A 17,891-nucleotide genomic window follows, 5' to 3' on the forward strand; every position below is an offset into this window, starting at 1 on the left:
AACAAAACGGGAGGGGAGTAGAGAAAACTCATTCACGACAATAATGAAAACCAAAGAAATCAACCCAGGAGGAAAGCTACAAGTTTCTGAGGAGAAAGCTGTGTGTGTGTGTGTGTGTGTGTGTGTGTGTGTGTGTGTGTGTGTGTGTGTAAGACATGTAGCAAGCAACTGGACAAACACAGTTCTGCCTCGCCCCTGCAGTGAATGGCACAGTATTGTACTAATGTCAGTTTCCCCCAAATTAATCTCTGAATTCACAGCATCTGACAAGCAGCCTTCAGAGCCTGTGTGGAGAGAGGAGCAGGCTGAGACAGCTGGAAGGAAGCACAGTGAAATGTGGCATTTTACTTCACAGATATCACAAGGTGGTAAAAAGTAATGGCAAATTAAAGTCTGCTACTGACAGGAATAAACAGATTAGTTTAAAAAAAAAAAACTAAACAAAATAACCCCCCCCAAACAAAAACAAAACCAGGGGCCTCCAAGCCACTTAGCTGTGGGGCCTCAGTCTAGGGAGCCCGGAGACAGGGTGAATGAGCTGATCCCTTCTACTGTGCTCTGATAATTGGCTGTCTGTTTTGAGAAAGGTTAGAAACTGTCTCAATTCCATCATAGAAATATATTCCAGAAGCTGGAGAGATGGCTCACTGGTTAAGAACACTGACTGCTCTTCTGAAGGTCCTGAGTTCAAATCCCAGCAACCAAATGGTGGCTCACAACCATCCGTAATGAGATCTGACACCCTCTTCTGGGGTGTCTGAAGACAACTACAGTGTACTTCCATATAATAAATAAATAAATCTTTATATTTCCAGATACGAGAAAGAGCCAAGGACAAACCTGTGAAAGCATTAGAGGAGAATAAGGGCTCTATTTAAACCAAACATGATATACATTCAAAAAGGAATAGAGGAGATGGAGGAGATGCATTTGATCAAAATGGGAAACTTCTGTCTGATGCAAGATTCTACAATGAGCTGAGAGCAACAGACATGCTTGGAGAAATATTTGTCCAAAAGCACAAGAGCTTACTACCTGGATTACATCAGGACATTCTACAGGTCAATGAGCTGAAAAGCTTGGTAAAAATTGACAGTTTGGAGCAGGAATAATACAGATGCCCAATGTACACATGGAAACCTCACTGGCAAACAGGAAAATACAAATTTAAAAAGGGATTTAACTTTTTCACCCATTCAATTGGCAAACACTGAGAACTGCTCACAGTGTACGGATTAAAGTCTCATGGCCTCTGGCTAGACACTTGCCTGGTTCAGAAACCATGGCGGGCACTGGTGAAGCCTGCTAAAACTGAAAACGTGCAGACCCAGCATCCCACTTCTCCATCACTGCCAAGAGAAGGCTGCTCAAAGCCAACTGATGGCGGAGTCTGGAGATGGAGGAGGAGAGCTGAGGGAATGGGTGCTTTTCTGTGTTAAAGAACAAGAACATGAGGGACCAGCATGGCTGTGTTGTAAAGATACAGGAGGGAGTCAAGTCGTACCCTCAGGCAAGCTCTCAGCGTGGTGGACTCTTGCAAAGCACCCATGCCCAAGAAGCAGATCCTAAACCTGTGGAGGGATGGGATGCAGGACTGTGGAGGAATGGGATGCAGGACTGTGGAGGGATGGGATGCAGGACCGTGGAGGGATGGGATGCAGGACTGTGGTACAGGAGACAGCAGCTGGGCTCACATCACTCCACCTCTAACAGGGAGAATGTATTCATGCTTTGCTTCCTTAATTAAAGTGTAATTTGGAAAGATTCTAATTTGTTTTCAGCTAATTATGCCAGCTCTGTGTTTAGTGGTGCTTGTGTGTTTGAGCCCAGGGAGGAAGAATGTTTACTTTGTGTGTGTGCAGAGCAAGCTCCCAGATTAGTGAAAGGTTGGGACGAAGTGTGGCGAACACGGGTCAAGCAAACAGGAGCACAGGGGAGCCATTCCGAGCTGCTGGAAGCCCTGTACAAGGACTGAGGGTCAAATCCACCAAGAAACAGAGGCAAGCTGACCCGAGGAGGCAGGCTCCTCTGGAGGGACGAGATGCTCTCTGGTCTGGGAGGGCTCCGTGAGCACACAGGAAAAAGAGGCCAACTTCCTTCAGATTTATCTGTGAATTCAGTGTAAATCTAACAAAATTTCCTATAGAAAGTTCTCTTGAAAGTTGATAAATTTTAAAATTCATGCTGTAGAACTAATGCATAAGGATGAACAAAGGAGATCTGCAAAACTGTTGTCTAGTCAGTCTGGAGGACTAGTCGGCCGGTCCTGCCCGTATCAAAGCTTAGCATCAAGCCTGGAAGCAAAGACACAAATCAAGGACTAGTGGTGGCCTGACGGTGCACAGGAATGGCAGGGTTGGTGCCTGGTAAAGAGAACAGGTTTAGATCAAACTGTCTACATATCACAACATAGTGTTTTTGGCGGGTGACATTAGATGGTAAGATTTATACATATGGAATTTATTCTTTTTACATATACATATATACATACACATATATGATTATATATTTACAAACTATGTATAAATATATGTAATTTATAGATTCCAGAGAAGAAAATACAAGAAATTAATATAAAGGGGGCTTCTTAAGATTGTCAAAAGAAGGGATAAAAATCAAAACCAATAGAAAACTGTTATCAAAACCTTAAAATTTTCTAAAAGCAATTCAATTAAATGTCAAACCCCACAATGTAGAAAAATATCTGCCACCACCAACAAAGCATTAGTATAACAAATTCATAAAATATATAAAGAACTAAAAATCAATAAAGATAAAAAATCTCTTAAAGAAAAAAAAAGAAGGAGGAAAGAAACGGGCAGGATGTAGCATCACACCCATAATCCTGAGCTTGAGGTTAGGATGGGCGACACAGTGAGTGTCTGTCTCAAAAACGGGAAGAAAAAGAGATGGGAGGGAGGGAGGGAAAAGAAGGAAGAAGGCAGGCAGAGGAGGAGAGACAGGAGGGACATGGGCACATGTCCAGAGACCAGAGAGGGGACTAGGAATAGGGATAAATAAAAGCGTGGGCTGGGGTGGGATATGGACAGTGCACACTAACCCAAGACAGTATTTTTACCCACCCAATTGGTGAAAACGTTAACCTGGAGACATTCTGGCAGGAGGTTGAACTGGGCACTATGGAGAACACTGTAGTTGTTTTTTATCTGAATTCATGACATATCTTCCCTGTGACCCAACAGTTCCAAGTCCTTGTCCTACAGAAATCCTTGTATGTGAGCAGAAGGGGACCAGCACAAGGAGCCACCAAAGGCATCTTAACCATCAGTCGACAGGACACAGCTAAGATGGAAGGCAGGAAGGCTGTGTGTGTCTGTGTGCGGCCAGCAGAGTGGAGCACTGGAGTGGACGCAGATGCAGACAGCCACCCCAGGCAAGTCCTGTAGGCCACAGGGCTCAATGGCATCTCCAGTGTGGATACCGCCTACCTTTGCAAAGACAAAACAAAAGGACAGAGACATGTTGGGAAGGGCACAGGCAAACACTAGACAAGAGGGGCACTTAGTTCAGCTCCCACCCATTGTAGATCCGAGGCAGAGGCAGAGGCTAGGGGCCAAGTAGGGATGCCCCAGCTGTACTGTGGACTGTAATTAAGAGAAAATGTATTCGTGTTTTACTTGTATAATTGAAATTTAATTCAAACATTCAAATTCATTCCCTGCCAATTAGCTCTGATTTGCACGTGTTCTGTGTTCTCATTTGTCTGTCCAGGGACAAAGCACGTTTGCTCAGTGTGTGTCTGTGAATGCAGCATAGTGATAAGCAAATTGATTAAAATGTGGAAAGTGAAATGAAAAACCAGGAAAGTTTCTCTATTCACGAAAGCAACAAAACTAATAAGGTGTTCAGGGGTCAAGCCATTAAGAAATGTAGAGAACGCCTGCAACCTGCGGGGCCAGCTTTTATTAGAAGGCATTAAAAGCGAAGCAAAACCAAACCAAACAAGGGAGACTGACCACGGGAGACGGGCGCCTCGGCTGTTGATGGGAGACGCTGACGGCATCCTAATGATGTTATTTTTCCCTCCAATGCAGTCTCGCTTAATAAGATTTTTTTCCCATGGAACTCTGACAAGCTAATTATAAGATATACAGAAGTAAACCAGCAATATAACACGTTTTTTTTTTTTTTTTTTAAGAATAGAGGGCAGGGTAAGGGTACTTACCGTATCAGGTATTAAGACACCATTCAAAACTTTGCTCATTAAAATACTTGGCTCACAAAGACAGACAGAGATCAGCAGCATGAAGGTACCAGACACAGGATCTGGGAGGAAAGATGGGGCAGGCTGTGAGAGGTGCTCAGCAGGGTTGCTGTCTATCAGACCCCATCTCTGTCACATCACACACAATGTGCCTCAGATGGAGTGAGTCCATCTGAGTATGCACAAATCCATAGCAAACACCTGAGTTTGGGTGCAAATACAGACTGTCTCTAGACCACACCAATACAGTAAGATGGACACTAATGGCGGCCACTTTGAGAGTGGGCAAGCTCTCCAGGAAGATCAGTGTGAATCTGCTGGCCTGACCTCCCCACCTGTTGGTTTCTCTTTCCTCTTTTCTGTCCCTGTCTCTCATCATCTCATCACTTGTGTGGTGTTGGTATAATCAGCTATGTCTCTCTGGCTTCCATTCCCTCCTGGAAGGAACACTGTTATCTTTGTGAGGGAGGTGATGCTCAGGTGAATCTAGACGTCAGGGATTCCTGAGACAGTCTCCGTTTCCTCACCTGTCACCCAAGTGTCTGCCTCCCCAGACTTAACTGCTTTACTTCCTGTTTCTAGCGCTGCAACAGTCATACTTTTTTGTGGAAGCAAGAATAGATGTTGACTTTAGGAATTCCAGTCTAAAGCAGAAGATACTAGCTTGGTACTTAAAGAGCTCACTGATTACTACACACAGAATATTAAGTCATGATCCCAGCCACAAAGCAGGATCAAACTGGTGCTAATTAGACATGCAGGCAGGATAGAGGGCAGATAAAAGCTCCCAAAAGAACATGGGATCATGTTACTCTCTAAAAGGTAAATAATTGAGTTTTGCCCACATTTGGTTATATGCACATTATTGCCCCAAACTAATTTATCTTCCTCTGTACTTGATCCCAGCCCCATTGGGAGCTTATTTCAAATAATTGCCTCCATCCCTAATTGCTCAATTATACTGACTCCACAGTCCAGGATATTCATATATCAGCATCTCTCTTTCCCTCAAGATTAAGATGAAAAAGGCCAGGCCCTGTATCTCCTTAGTTCTTCCCTGTCTGTCTATCTCTCTGGAGTCTGCTTCTGTCCATCCTGGAGTAAGCCTCTGGCACATGGTTACTCTCAACCCAGAATACTTTCTACTGGATTTCCCATCTGGGTGTGGAGCATGCTTCTGTCAGAGCATCCATCAGTGTGGGACCCTGCACACTGATGTGCGTGACTGCTTCTTTCTCCTCTGTCACTACGCAGCCCTACTAACTGCTCGGCTTCCCCCAAAGAACCCAGTGTAGGCCCACTGAAGGGGTGCCAGGAACTGTGCTAGTGAACAATGTGTGCTCATCACATTTGGAGCTCATGTCCATGAACACGCTCGTCTTTCCTAGCCTCACCCTGTATACACCTGTCTTTCACATCTCTAAGTTCTCCTTGATTTTTTAAAGGGCTCTCGGAGACAATCTTGTGTTCCTTCCTACAAATGCTCTTTTAAATCCACTACAAGTCAGCTAATCCTGAAATGCAAAGGGAAAATTCCTGTCTTGATCTGACTGGAATTCACTGCCACATCTGACAATGTTGATTACTCTCTCCTTGAAACCCTTCTCTACCTTGGTTGCCATGGCAACAGTCTCTCCAAGTTCTTTGTTGCATCTCTTGGACCCTTTCCTTTTCTGACACCTTCATCAGCTTGGACATCTCTAACTCCTGCTCTTGACTTTAGCCCTCTGACATCTCCACATGGTCTCTGGTAAGTCACTTTCTTTGGGTCCCCACTATTGAGTGGCAATGGCTCCAGGACAGCTTGCCTTCAGCCTTCTACTTGGGATTTTAGGTGTCTGCCAGGCCTATATGTCTATGTCTTCAACACCTTGGTTATATCTGAGTCACTTTCCAATGTCTCTGATTGACTCACAGTACTATGTTCTTAAACCCAGCAGCCTGTCACCCATCAGGGCTGCACTCAAGACAGCTGGGTACTCCTGGCCTGCTCTTTTAAGTGTGTGCATGAGTATGCAAGTACATTTCAGGGTGTGTGTGTGTGTGTGTGTGTGTGTGAACGTAGGAGCCTGCCGAGGTCAGAAGACTCAGCATGACATGAGTACTGGGAACCTACTTGGGTCCTCTGCAGGAGCAGTGTGAGCACGGGACTACAGAACCATCTCTCCAGCCCCAGCCTGACCTCTTACCAGCCACCCATTCTCAGTACTTGTGCGTTCTAGCTCCCGTGAAGTCCTGACTCATCGCTCTCCAAGCCTACTGGTCTAGTTGTGAGCTGTCTCACACAGTCCCCAGCCTCTGGATAGACCAGCTGTTAAAGGGGATCAGGATTTTCCAGCATTCTTCACTTCTCATTCGGTTCTATAAACCCATTCCATTTCCTAGTAAGGAATCTCACGTAACTGAGGTAAAGCCTTCTACCATGCAGAAGACACACTACCTAGGCCCATAAGGCATAATATGGGTCCTGGCTCTGGCAGCTAAGCCCATGGCTCGCTTAACCTTGACTTCTGGTGCAAGTATGAAAGAGATAGCTAGAATTCAGTATATACTGCCTAGAAGAAACCAAAGAATCAAGACTACGGCCTCATCCCAATCCCCTCTACTTCTTACCAGAATCTTTTTTCTTTGCTTCTTTGGATCTCAGTTTCTTTCCCTGTGATACAGGTCAGTGCTAGCTGGCTGCCTCACTGCATCTTGGCTGTCATGATCAGACAAGACAGTGGCCATGACCTCATGGCACACACTATGTGGAGCTGAACCCACATTGAGTCAAGAGAGTATCCTTAAGAGCCTGATAGTGTAACCACTACTTCTGTCATTGAGTTCCTGTATAACATACAGAAATCTTTTTCACAAAATGAATGTATCTAAATCTCCATTTCAGACATCGAAAAGTCGAGACAGGCAATGGTCATTCTGCCCCTACATCGACAGCTGCCTGTTGCTAGGTGCCCAGAGCTACAAAGACTGCTAAGACATGACCCCAGCCACCAGGCAAGATGAAGCCACAGCTAATTAGAGCCAAAGTCAGGACCAGCAGGGCAGAGGAAGGCTCCCTGAGAACATGGAGATCAGGTTCCCTGCATAAGGAACAGGATTGAATTTTGCTCCTTCCATCAACACAACTAATCCCCTCACCTCCACACTTAATCCCACTGCTCTGGGGCCCCTCGCTGTCTGTCCCCACTCTGCAAGCCTGGTTGGCCGAGCCTTCCCCTGTCCTGATGCTGAGCGCGGGTGCCTTGCTGGTTCTGAAGCCCCTCCATTTCCCTCCTCCCCCATCTCAACCAGATTAGAGGTCAATTGTCCCCTACCTGGGGGTGGGGACTTCTACCCTGACCTCAGAGCTGTGTGGCAAACCCTTGGCTGGGTTCTGGAACTTATGTACTTTTGTTGTCTCTTCCAATGGCACCTTCTTCTCAGGTGCCCTGTTGTATCTGCCCTTAGAATGTCGGTCACAGCTCAGTTTTGGGTCTGGTTCCTGTGATCTGTCTGCACCTTTGTGCTGGTACATGTATGTAAATAGCAGATGCTTATGTGTTTGTGTGTGTACATGTGCATGCGTATGTCAAGCCACAGGTTGGAGTCAGGTGTCTTTATCACTCTCCACGGTATTTTCTGAAGCTGGATCTTTCCTTGGAGCTAAAATTTGTTATCCAGTGTGTGCTGTCAATATCCTTCCTCATCTATTATACAGGGCTGGGAATTGAACTCGGGTCCTAATGCTTGCATAGAAAGCATATCAACTAAGCCACCTTAGTTCAGAATAGAGATTACTTTCTAGTGAACAGAAAATCAACAATCTGTACCTTGACTTTGGACAAGCCTTTTCCTGCTCCAGGTTCAAGTCTCTGGTTGATTGATGACACCTGAAACTATGTCCTCAAAGAATGTGCCACCTGCATAGAGAGCCAGAAGGCTACAGTGACAACGAACACCAGGCAGCATTTCAAGGTGAGAGAGTGTGGAGAAATGGCTCACCAACTTAGCCAATATGAATGGATCCATCTAGCTGGCATCCACCAGTCTGGAGGCATCCAATCTTACAAGAAAACATTACTCAGGGGCCATGAGAGTTCATCCCCACCCTCTCCTCACCTGTGCTGACCTACCTGCATGGTCTGTCTGCCAAGACACTGCACCACGAGCAGCCAAGCCATCTCAGCCAGCAGCTCATGGGGAGTTCACCTTTGGGGGCCGCAGTCACGGTCATCCTTCCACGCTCCGGAGTGTGGAGCTGATGAATAGAGTATGATCCGCACCCCAATCAGCACTGTCACAGCCGTGGGGCATCTGAAGATGATGCTAGCACTGAAAGGGAGCTCAGGGACAATCTAGTTTAACTGCTTCTCCTACAGATTGGGATAATTCCCGGCATATCAGTGGAGAAGCATCCTTACTGGGAAAATCAGGATGGGGACTCTGCCTATCTAACTGACTGAAAATGGTGCAGGGGCTGCAACAACGGCTCAGCAGTTAAAAGCAGTGGTGGATTTTGCAGAGGCCCTGGGTTTTTAGGTTCTGACGTCCATACGGCAGCTCCAGGGGATCCAATGCTGTCTTCTGGCCTCTGTGGGCACAAGGTACCTAGATGGTACACTTTACATACATGTAGGCAAAACAATTATAAAATAAACATAAAGTTTCAAAACAAAACAAAGAAAAAATAGTGTGGAGCTATGGGTTGTAAGACTCGGGTAGTAGATGTTACCTACCCAGGGAGGAAGCCATACACTATGCGAAAGGGATGCTACAATCAGAACGCACAGACTATTTGTGCCAGTTCTTGCTGGAGGTCCTCTATGTGAAGTCTGCATGATTGAGACTTTCTAGGGGATCCCTGAATCTCAAGACCCACAAGTGCATACAACCTTCAAGCACGAGGCAGAACTGTGATCAAAGGAAAGTCGCTTTTCTAGTCCTGACCACTGTGTGTTATCAATTCTGAGAAGACCCAGGCAGCCCCATGCAGCTGGCTAATGGGTGAGACCCTGGTTCCCGTCTATCAGCGTCACCTTAACACTGACAATTTCAATTAATTACTGTACTATTTATTTATTTTAGACAGGGTTTCATGTAGCTTGAAACTCCTTATATAGCCAAGGGTGACCTTGAACTCCTGATCCTTCAATCTCTACCTACCAAACACTAGGATAAGAGGTATGAGCTCCATGCCTGGCTGCTTTGTTTGATGTAATTTCTCATTTCAGATGTTTATTTCCTATCAGCAAATATTTACTTGGTGCCTCCCAGCAGCAACGGTTTCAGGACAGATGAGGTCCCTGGCCCGGTGCCAAGCTTCTTTGGCTTGGGTGGGTGGGTTGCTCCATGCTTTCTGTCCCACGTTAACCCTGATTAAATAGTCCAGTCCACCCCAGGCAGTCAGGACATGGACCATCACTTGTCCTTGCTCACTGCTGGCCTTTGCCTTCCTGGTGCCATTTCTTTGCTTTTTAGATACTTTAAAATATCTAATTCCTCCCTCACTCCAAATTTCTAATAGGTTCTCATTTCCAACTTGACTGTTTAAAAAGTTATCTGCATTCCCCCTTCCCCTGTGAACAGGAGTGTTCCAACCCTCACACCCCCCAGTCTTCTCTCAGTGCTAACCCTCGGCAGCGCTACACCCCTCTTCCACTCAGGACTGGTAGGAGGAGAAGGGCAGTGTTGAGGTAAGGCTCTGGAGGGCAATGGGGCAAGTGTCAGGTCTGCCCCTACTCCTGGGCAACTCATGTCTGCAAGCCCTCAGTACAGTAGGCACAGGTGTGCCCTTCTTAGGGCTGGAGGGTTTCAGGAGGTCCTACTGACAACTGCTCAGGTTTTCTGACTAGAGAAGTGTTTGCCAAGCAGCAGCCACACAAAGGAGCAGTCCAAAAGGAGTTGCCTTTCAGCAAGTCCCCTTCCTTCGAAGCTGGGAGAGCAAGCTCACCTTTACTTGTTCCCCTCGAACTTGAGTCTCCTTTCTGCCTCTATCACTATGCTAATCCCAAAAAGGACAATTAAATCCTTTAAGTGACTCAGTGAGTCGTTCTTGGTCCTCATGATGGTGACAGTTGTCACCCCAATCCCAGACACCTTTTTGGACCACCTCTTTTGAGGACAAGTGTCTCTGATTGGCACCTGGAGAAGGCGCACAGGGGTGTCAGGCAGACTGTGAGCACCAGTGACTGCACTCAGAGAGAGCATGCCATCCCTGCAGAGGTCGAAGGTTAAGCCAAGTGCCACAGAAAATGCCTTAAGTTAGTAAGGAAGCCCGATGGCAGCCATGTGGACCACAAGTTGAAAGGAGTTGGGCTGGACGCTCAGAGACACGGGTGCAACTGAGCAGCCAGAGACGACTGGATCCAACTGAAGAAAAAGCCATGAGCCTGGGAAACACTGAGCGGCCAGAAAGTCAGGTTTACAGGTACAGTAGTGTTATCAGCTAAGGAGGTTCCACAGCCGCACACCAGGCTGTTAGGTGGCACTGCCACGAGGGCCATTGTGGCAACAGCTGAGTATGTGCTAAGCCCCTGTGGGCCCTAGTTTCTGTCTGTGCAAAATGGCAGCACAGAGCACGCACAAAAATGGCTTCAAGTGTGGAAATAACTGATTCATACTTGATTAGTACGTAAAAAGAAACCCCAAACCATCCACCAAAAGCAGCCCCCACAGAGGGCCCTGCCCATCTATAAGTAGCAGGCCTACAGAGATGATGCCTGTGGGCCACAGAGGGCACAGTCTGGAGTAAGACTGTCATCTGGGACAGTCTGCTTTCAGGGATGCAGGTGCAGCAGTGGAGAGGGGCGAAGGGAGGCAGCTATGAGCCTGACACTCTGGTGAAGATGTTCCCCATCTACGGGAGAGAAGGTGGCAAAGGCAAGAGGAGCAATGCCAACAACCAACTTGGCTGATGGTCTACAGTTTGGGAATCAAGGGCCATGGGTTGCCATCAATCTGCAGTCAAACACAGAACCACTGGCCAGTGCTGGCCTCAGTCGTGGAACAGGGAATCTGTACTCTACACTGGTGTCAGCTCACCCACCTGCCAGATACGAAAGGACAGCAAGAGCAAGAAGCGTTCAAACGCAGGCGGGGTTCAAGGCACAGAGCAGGGAAAGAGGAGTAATCAGGACTCCATTATATCTGGCCTGACAGGTGCCTGCCTGTGTGCTCCACTCTACAGAAAGGATGCCAGGCTGTGTGCTTTTTATGAGTTTCTTTTCATCTGCTGTCTCAGAATACTGGTCTGGAAACTAATCCTTGGTACTGCAGAGTTGCCAGTAGGAGTCGTGGGAGGGGGTTCCCCTCCTTCTAGGAAAAACCAGCTTCCTAATGCCTCAGGAGTGTAGCACTAAGTGACTGAGTCACCACCTATTTTACCCACCAAGTCACAGACCAACCAGTACTGTGGCAGGCCTGGTCAGGCAAGTTCTCTGTTTGGTCTGGTGACATGGCCTCTGTGATTATGGGTTGTGCAGGACTTCAATGACCCAGCTAAGACGTGGGAACCGGGGCACCAGGGACCCACTGAAGTGCTTTGTCTATTTTCCTCCCTCGTGGGCCCTTCGACATCTGCCTTGGCTATACATGAATATTCTTGGCACTTTTGCACCCACGAGTAAAGCTCACGTTTATTCTTTTAATGTAAAATCCTTTGATTAAATACTTCATTGCCTTAACACACTTTCAGCCAACATCTCTCAAGACTGAAGTAATAAGAATAAAGGTCACCAATATCTCACAGGAGATGACTCTGGAAATGTTAAAGACTTCTTCCCTGACTAATGAACGGGGCAACAGGCCTCAAGGAACACAAATGGTGAGGAACAAGGTCATATGCCAAGTGGTGGGAAATCAAGCCCACGGCACCGCAATCGTCTGCCTCCCTGCCTCTTTTATGGAAGGTTGCCACCACTACATGGAACAGGGGAGTGGTAGCTTGGGCAGGCTGTCCACTCAAGTGTGGGTTCTCTACAACTGCCCAGGGAAAGAGAAGAGGTGAGAACCACCCAGAGATTTGTCTCTGGGAAGGGTCTTTTCAACTAGATGCAACAAGGCACCCTCACACATCCCCCTGTGCTGGCTGCTCTGAGGAGACAGAGCCTAGTAGGGCCATGGAGTAGCCTTTTACCAACAGAGGAGGTAGCACCATGAAGACTGCCTGGAGGCTGATGCTAACGACCTTCTTTCTAAGGTGAGGGAGGGAACCAGAGGGGAACTGGACAGTCTCACACACACTAAGGCATAGCGGAAGACCCAGGGCTCCGTGAAGCCTCACAGCAGGCTTTCAGCCCTCTCGGTCCACCCAGGACACCAGTGTTTGATTCCCTTTGTCTAGATTCCCAAAGGAAGACAGGCCTTCTACATGGAACTTCCATCAAGGCTTGGCTTGGCTTGCCCTACCAGGATGGATAATGCTGTTTTCAACATACTCCACTCTCCCCAGTCCTGGTGCTAACCTCACCACTGCCACTTGTGAGCCCTTCTTCCTCATTCCCAGTGATCTAGACAGGCTGGTGGTCCTGCTGCTTCCACTGCTCAAACGTACACTGTTTCCTAAGGACTGAATCCCACCTCACACGCTGCTTACTGTAATGGCTCCCCATTAGCTCCCAGCTGTCTGGGGCCTGCTAGCGGCAAACTCAGCTTTAAAATCTTCTCATAGTGCCCCACCCCCCCAATTGTCAGTGCTCCAGATTTAAACAGACTGACTTCTTTCTGCAAAAGCTCTTTGGGGTCTGATTCTAAGGCAGCTAGATATGAGCGGTCCTTCCATTTACTCTGCAGCTCAGTCTCTTTCTCCATAAGCAGAGATGCTGTGAAAAGCAACATCTCACTCATTACTTCAGTGCTCAAATACCTGCACTTGATCTTCAGGTCTGCAAGTCGATCCTCCCAGGACTGCATTAGCTCTTTCCTGAGACTCCCAGAACACCTGCCATAGTGCCAAGTTCTGGATCTCGGAGATAACTTGAGTAATAAATATCATCCCCCCCTACTTCAGCCTGGAGGACACTGCAAGGGCAGACACTGTCCACTGTGGTCCCAGGGTCTCACCCCACATGAGAGTCTAACCAAAAAATAAAAGACTGATTAGGGCAGGTCTCCTGAGCAGGACTCATGGGCCATACCCTCCAGGAACTCAGCGTCTAGGAGGAACTCTGACATACCTCGGCAACAGTATCCATGAAGGTTGAATGACAGGCTCTAGACAAACCATCACCAGAGAAAGGAAGAAACAAAGAGAAGCTCCTGACACTGGCAGTGTCTGGGCTCACATGGTACATAGATCAAAACACAGAGCACAAGCAAGTAGCTCTCTAAGAATCCCACCATCAACTTGGCTCAGCCACCTTCCTCAGCTGGGCTCCACGAGAGGCCTGGAGATAGGGGGTGGGTTGGGGATGGAGGAGATCCCCAGATCATCAGGGTTGGGAAAACTATTTGTTTTAGAGATCACCTTTTACCTATCAGGAAACTGACGTCGGGAACAGGACATCTTCTCACAGGGCCTTGACCGCAACGCGTGTGCAGTAGTGGGAGGCCCCGGAAGGCCTAGTGGCCTTCTGCACAGGAAGCACCATTTTGTTTTCCTGAAAGATACTCCAGGGAGGACAGCATTCTAGGTAAGGTGGGAAGCCCTGTGGACAGAATGAACTCTGACATGACAAGTACCCTTCAAGGGATGGGCTACTAGCACCCTACGGAAAGGGCCACAGACCTCTCAGAGGGAGGCCTATATGTAACTCTCAAGCACATGATCTAAAACAGAAAGCCGATTTCCAAGGGAGAGCAAAATAAGCAATGGTCTTAGCTTCACTTGGGATCCAGGTCCTCCACAGGAGAGGGACACAACAGCCTCTGTTTGTTTTCAGAACCTGCGGTTGTCTATTTTGCTAAGTTTCCCCACTAGGCTAGAATCATGATGTCCTAGAGTATCAGGCTTGTTTGTCCTGACATCTCCAGCAAGCCTCATACAAGGTCTCTGTGTTTGTTGAACAAACCTGCCTTTCCCTATGCCCAGCTCCTCAGCTTGTCAAGCTCTGTAGAACCCCAAAGAGCTATACACACAGCAAAGACCACGAGAAGCAAGCGTGCCACTGAAGAGGACAGAAAAGACACCCTGAGAATGGTCACTGCAGTTTTCCAAAGAAACCCCTCTAAAATAGATAATTCTTTGGTAATTCCATTTTTTTGTTTAGATAAGGTCTCACTCTATAGCCCAGGCTGGCCCAGAACTCAGAGGAATCCTTCTGCCTCAGCTTCCCGAGTGCTGGGATTATATACAGATCACAGTTGTCTCTTTGGAAAGTTATAATCAGAGGAAATAAATCATAGATCAGCAATGCCAGGAATGCAAAAAAGGCAGAAAAATGCAAAAGAGCAGGAGCAGATCCATACAGCTTTCCCACAATAAAGGAAATGTCTGGGGAGGTCACTCGGCTCCCCTGAAGTCACCAGACCCACCTCACCTGCTGCTCAGGCAGTGTCCCTGTCCTGCTTTCTGAGAGAGTTGGAGGTGTATGCCCAGCACAGGGCGCTGGCATGCTACCCCAACTGAGTGTCCCAGGTCCCACTCAGTCCCACGTGCACATCCACAGCAAGGGACTGTACTCTCTTGTGCTTCTGAGCTGACACCTAAGATGTGCTGGGTAGATGGTGAGCCTTATTTACTTTTCCAACTGAAATGCCACAAGGGGGTTCACTTATTTTTACTTCAAAAGCAGCACCATAAAAATCCTTGATGATTAGAGCCCCAGCTGTCCCAAGTTGTTTATCAAGGGACCCGTTCCTCAAATCTTATAGAGCAAACAGGTTCAGGCAGGAAGCCATGGGAGCTGAGAAGTGCAAACGTCTCATCTCTGAAAACTTCCAGACTCCCTCCTGTTTACTGCCCGAACTGGCCCCTGCTCTCCTCCCCCAATTCCAGCATCTGTTCTCCAGAGAACAGATCAGATTTTCCAGCTAAGGTACTCTGGCGCCAAGGACTCCGTCCTGTGTGCTTCACCCTGCCCCCCACCAACTCAGAAATCCAACACCATGACCCAAATGGACTGCAGCCACATAAAACCACAAAGTAAAGTTTATAAAGCTTTATTAAACATTTCAAACAGCTGTGGAACGAACACACCAGAAAGAAAAGCTTTACAACAGCAGTCCGAGTGTTTCACAAGTGTGGCCTCCAAGTCCCACTCCCCAGATGCCTGCTTCCAGCTCTGCCCTGTGCCTGGCCCACCACTCCCACTCGCTCACGAGAGGAGGGACACTTTGGACCGGAAGTCCAACCATGCTGATCCCCAGTGGGCAGGAGCCAGGAGAAAGTCTCATTTGCAAACACTTGTTTCTGAAGCACAGAGAAAAGCAAACAAGTACAAAGTCACCAGATCTTTCTTCCTGTGTATTCTTCATAGTGTACAGTCTACATATGCAGGGATGGAGAGGCTCCTGGTGGGAGGATGATGGTGACCGCTCCCCTGGGTCTTGTCTGAACCACCTTGGAGTCCACTGTGCTGGTCGCTCTGCAATCCCCATGCTAAATAAAAACTGCAGCAGGACCTACTACAGCTAGCTACTACTACTAAACCTCAAAATCAGAACACATTCAGTAAAGCTTCTTCAAAAGGAATATACACATGTATTTGTATGTAAATACACACACACAACACACACACTCACACAACCACACTGACATAAGTGCACACACACATACAGGGCACATCAAAAAATATCCAAACACCTATCAAGGGAATCATGGCTGCTATGAAAAATGTAATACTTTCCCATTCACTCAGCCAGGGACCACTGGGTCTACTAGAATACTGCACATCTCCCTCCTGAAGAGCATGCACTGGAGACATGAGGCAGTCCCTTTAGGTCAGCTGAGAGAGGCAGGAGGAAGAGCAAAAGGAGAGAGGCTGGGCTGGAAGGCAAGAGCCCAGATACCCAGGCCAAAGAACAATGTCTCCCCACTACTTCTTTCTTAAAAATGAGGCAGAGAAAATACTGGAGGTCTGCAGACAACGAGCAGTTGAGACATGATTCCGTCTCACCTTCTCAACAGGGAACGAAGGATGAAAAAGCGAGGCTCTCGGGCGTCAGCAATCTCTTCAAATTTGAGATAAGTGCAAAAACAAGCCCTGTCTTAGACAGGTGCTCCCCCAAAAAGGAAAGGGGTGGGAGAGAACCAAGGGGAAACAGGGAAGGGGACTGAGGCGGGAACAGGAAGATCTTGCCGAGGAAGGGTTATGGAGGTGATGCTGAGACTACATTGTATCCACCCAGCTCATCCCAAGGGGACAGACTCCCCAAATCAATGAGTAATGGGTGGGCCAATCCGTCAGCCGGGACCCAGATGGTGACAGAGTACACAACCATAAGACCACCCACGACTACAGGACTCTACAACAGAAGCACCCATTAGTGCCAGTATTCACATTGTAAGGGTAAAACATCACAGGCCAAAAGGCTCCATTAGGAATGTGGTACCCGCAGGGCTGCGGGATTTGAAACTCCAATGCTTTATGACCTATGCCAATGCCTCCCCTCCCGTCTTCTGCTTCCTTGGCAAGCTATCTCGGTAGATGTTAGGTGCCCACAACACCGGGGTCATGGGCTGATTCCGGAAGTGGGGAATCGGAGCAGTGGTACAGGAAACAATTTCCCCAGCAGCTATAGCAGATGAGAAAGAGGGCTGCCAGGAAAACCAAGGCACATATTGTGCAAGGTTTCCGTTCCAGGAGGAAGCTGAGCAGGTAGAAGCCCATGAACATGGAGTGGCTGAACCACAGAGCGGGGTTGAGGGGCTTGGGGATGAGGAGGACGGGCAGCAGCCACTGGAGGCAATACATGATCTCTGCCGGGCAGGGCCTTCACCAAGGCTGCCAGGCACCGCTGCAGGAAGCGACCTAATGGGAGCCAGCAGGCACAGGTGGCTGCCCTTCGTTCTCTTCGACTCTCTCTCCAGGAGCTGAGCCGCTGTGCTCTCTGGCTGTCAGCCCGGGATCACCAAGGCAGCAGGGATCCTGAAGAGAAAAGTCAACACAACAAACAAACAGACAGACAGACAGACAGAAAAAAACAACAAACAACAAACAGAACAAACAAACAAAAAAACAGGAACAAATTGTATACTTATTTGGGAAAATGGATCATGGTTAACAACAGCAAATGTGAATGCCCTTTCCGCCCCACCCACCCATGAATGTCTACTCCTATCCAAATCATTACTTTAAACAAGCCTCCTAGGGTATGTCTTCCCTGGGCTTCCACTGGGGGATCCCAGGAGGGCACGGTCCCCACAGTGGGCTGGCTTTGCCTGGGCCCTGCCCAGCAGAGATCATGTATCGCCTCCTGAGGCTGCAGCCCGTCCTCAAAGGTCCCAGACCTCACAATACCGCCCTGTGGTTGCCACAGGACACCATGGGCTTGGTGGTGTGCCCCCGTGTGGTAAGGAAGGGTTCTGTATCTAGCCTCACATCTGCAGCTCCAGAGTGTGGTGGAGTATGCCAATTTTACAGCAGTTATTTGTGCACTGCTGACCTGGAGAGGCTAGGCAGTGGAACCTCAGATCCTGGCAAGCTATGGGAAGACACAGTTAAAAGCAGCCTGGACCATGTTTGCTTTTTAAAAAATAGTTCAGCATCATTTACCCCAAACCAGCCAACTTCTTTGAAAAATCAAT

General features: G+C 47.9%; 1 protein-coding gene across 10 annotated transcripts in view; it reads right to left on the reverse strand.

Moving 5' to 3' along the window:
- Positions 1–716: 716 nt before the first annotated feature.
- Blcap (BLCAP apoptosis inducing factor) overlaps positions 717–17,891 on the reverse strand; it is a 25,099-nt gene continuing 7,924 nt past the window's right edge. Inside the window, exons 2-5 of one of the 10 annotated variants that reach the window (XR_004118998.1) lie at positions 8,341–17,232; positions 8,038–8,127; positions 4,187–4,287; positions 3,909–4,096 (exon numbers count right to left, since the gene is read on the reverse strand). Coding sequence is in view for 1 of the 10 variants with exons in the window: in XM_031372568.1 (XP_031228428.1) it covers positions 16,795–17,058 (264 nt within the window). In the remaining 9 variants the exon portion in view is untranslated. Of the gene's footprint in view, positions 3,450–3,908; positions 4,097–4,186; positions 17,233–17,891 lie in introns of those variants that run through there. The other 9 variants (XR_004118995.1, XR_004118994.1, XR_004118997.1 and 6 more) reach the window with 9 other exon arrangements.

Source organism: Mastomys coucha, unplaced genomic scaffold, assembly GCF_008632895.1.
Source record: "Mastomys coucha isolate ucsf_1 unplaced genomic scaffold, UCSF_Mcou_1 pScaffold15, whole genome shotgun sequence".
Classification (NCBI taxonomy): Eukaryota; Metazoa; Chordata; class Mammalia; order Rodentia; family Muridae; genus Mastomys; species Mastomys coucha.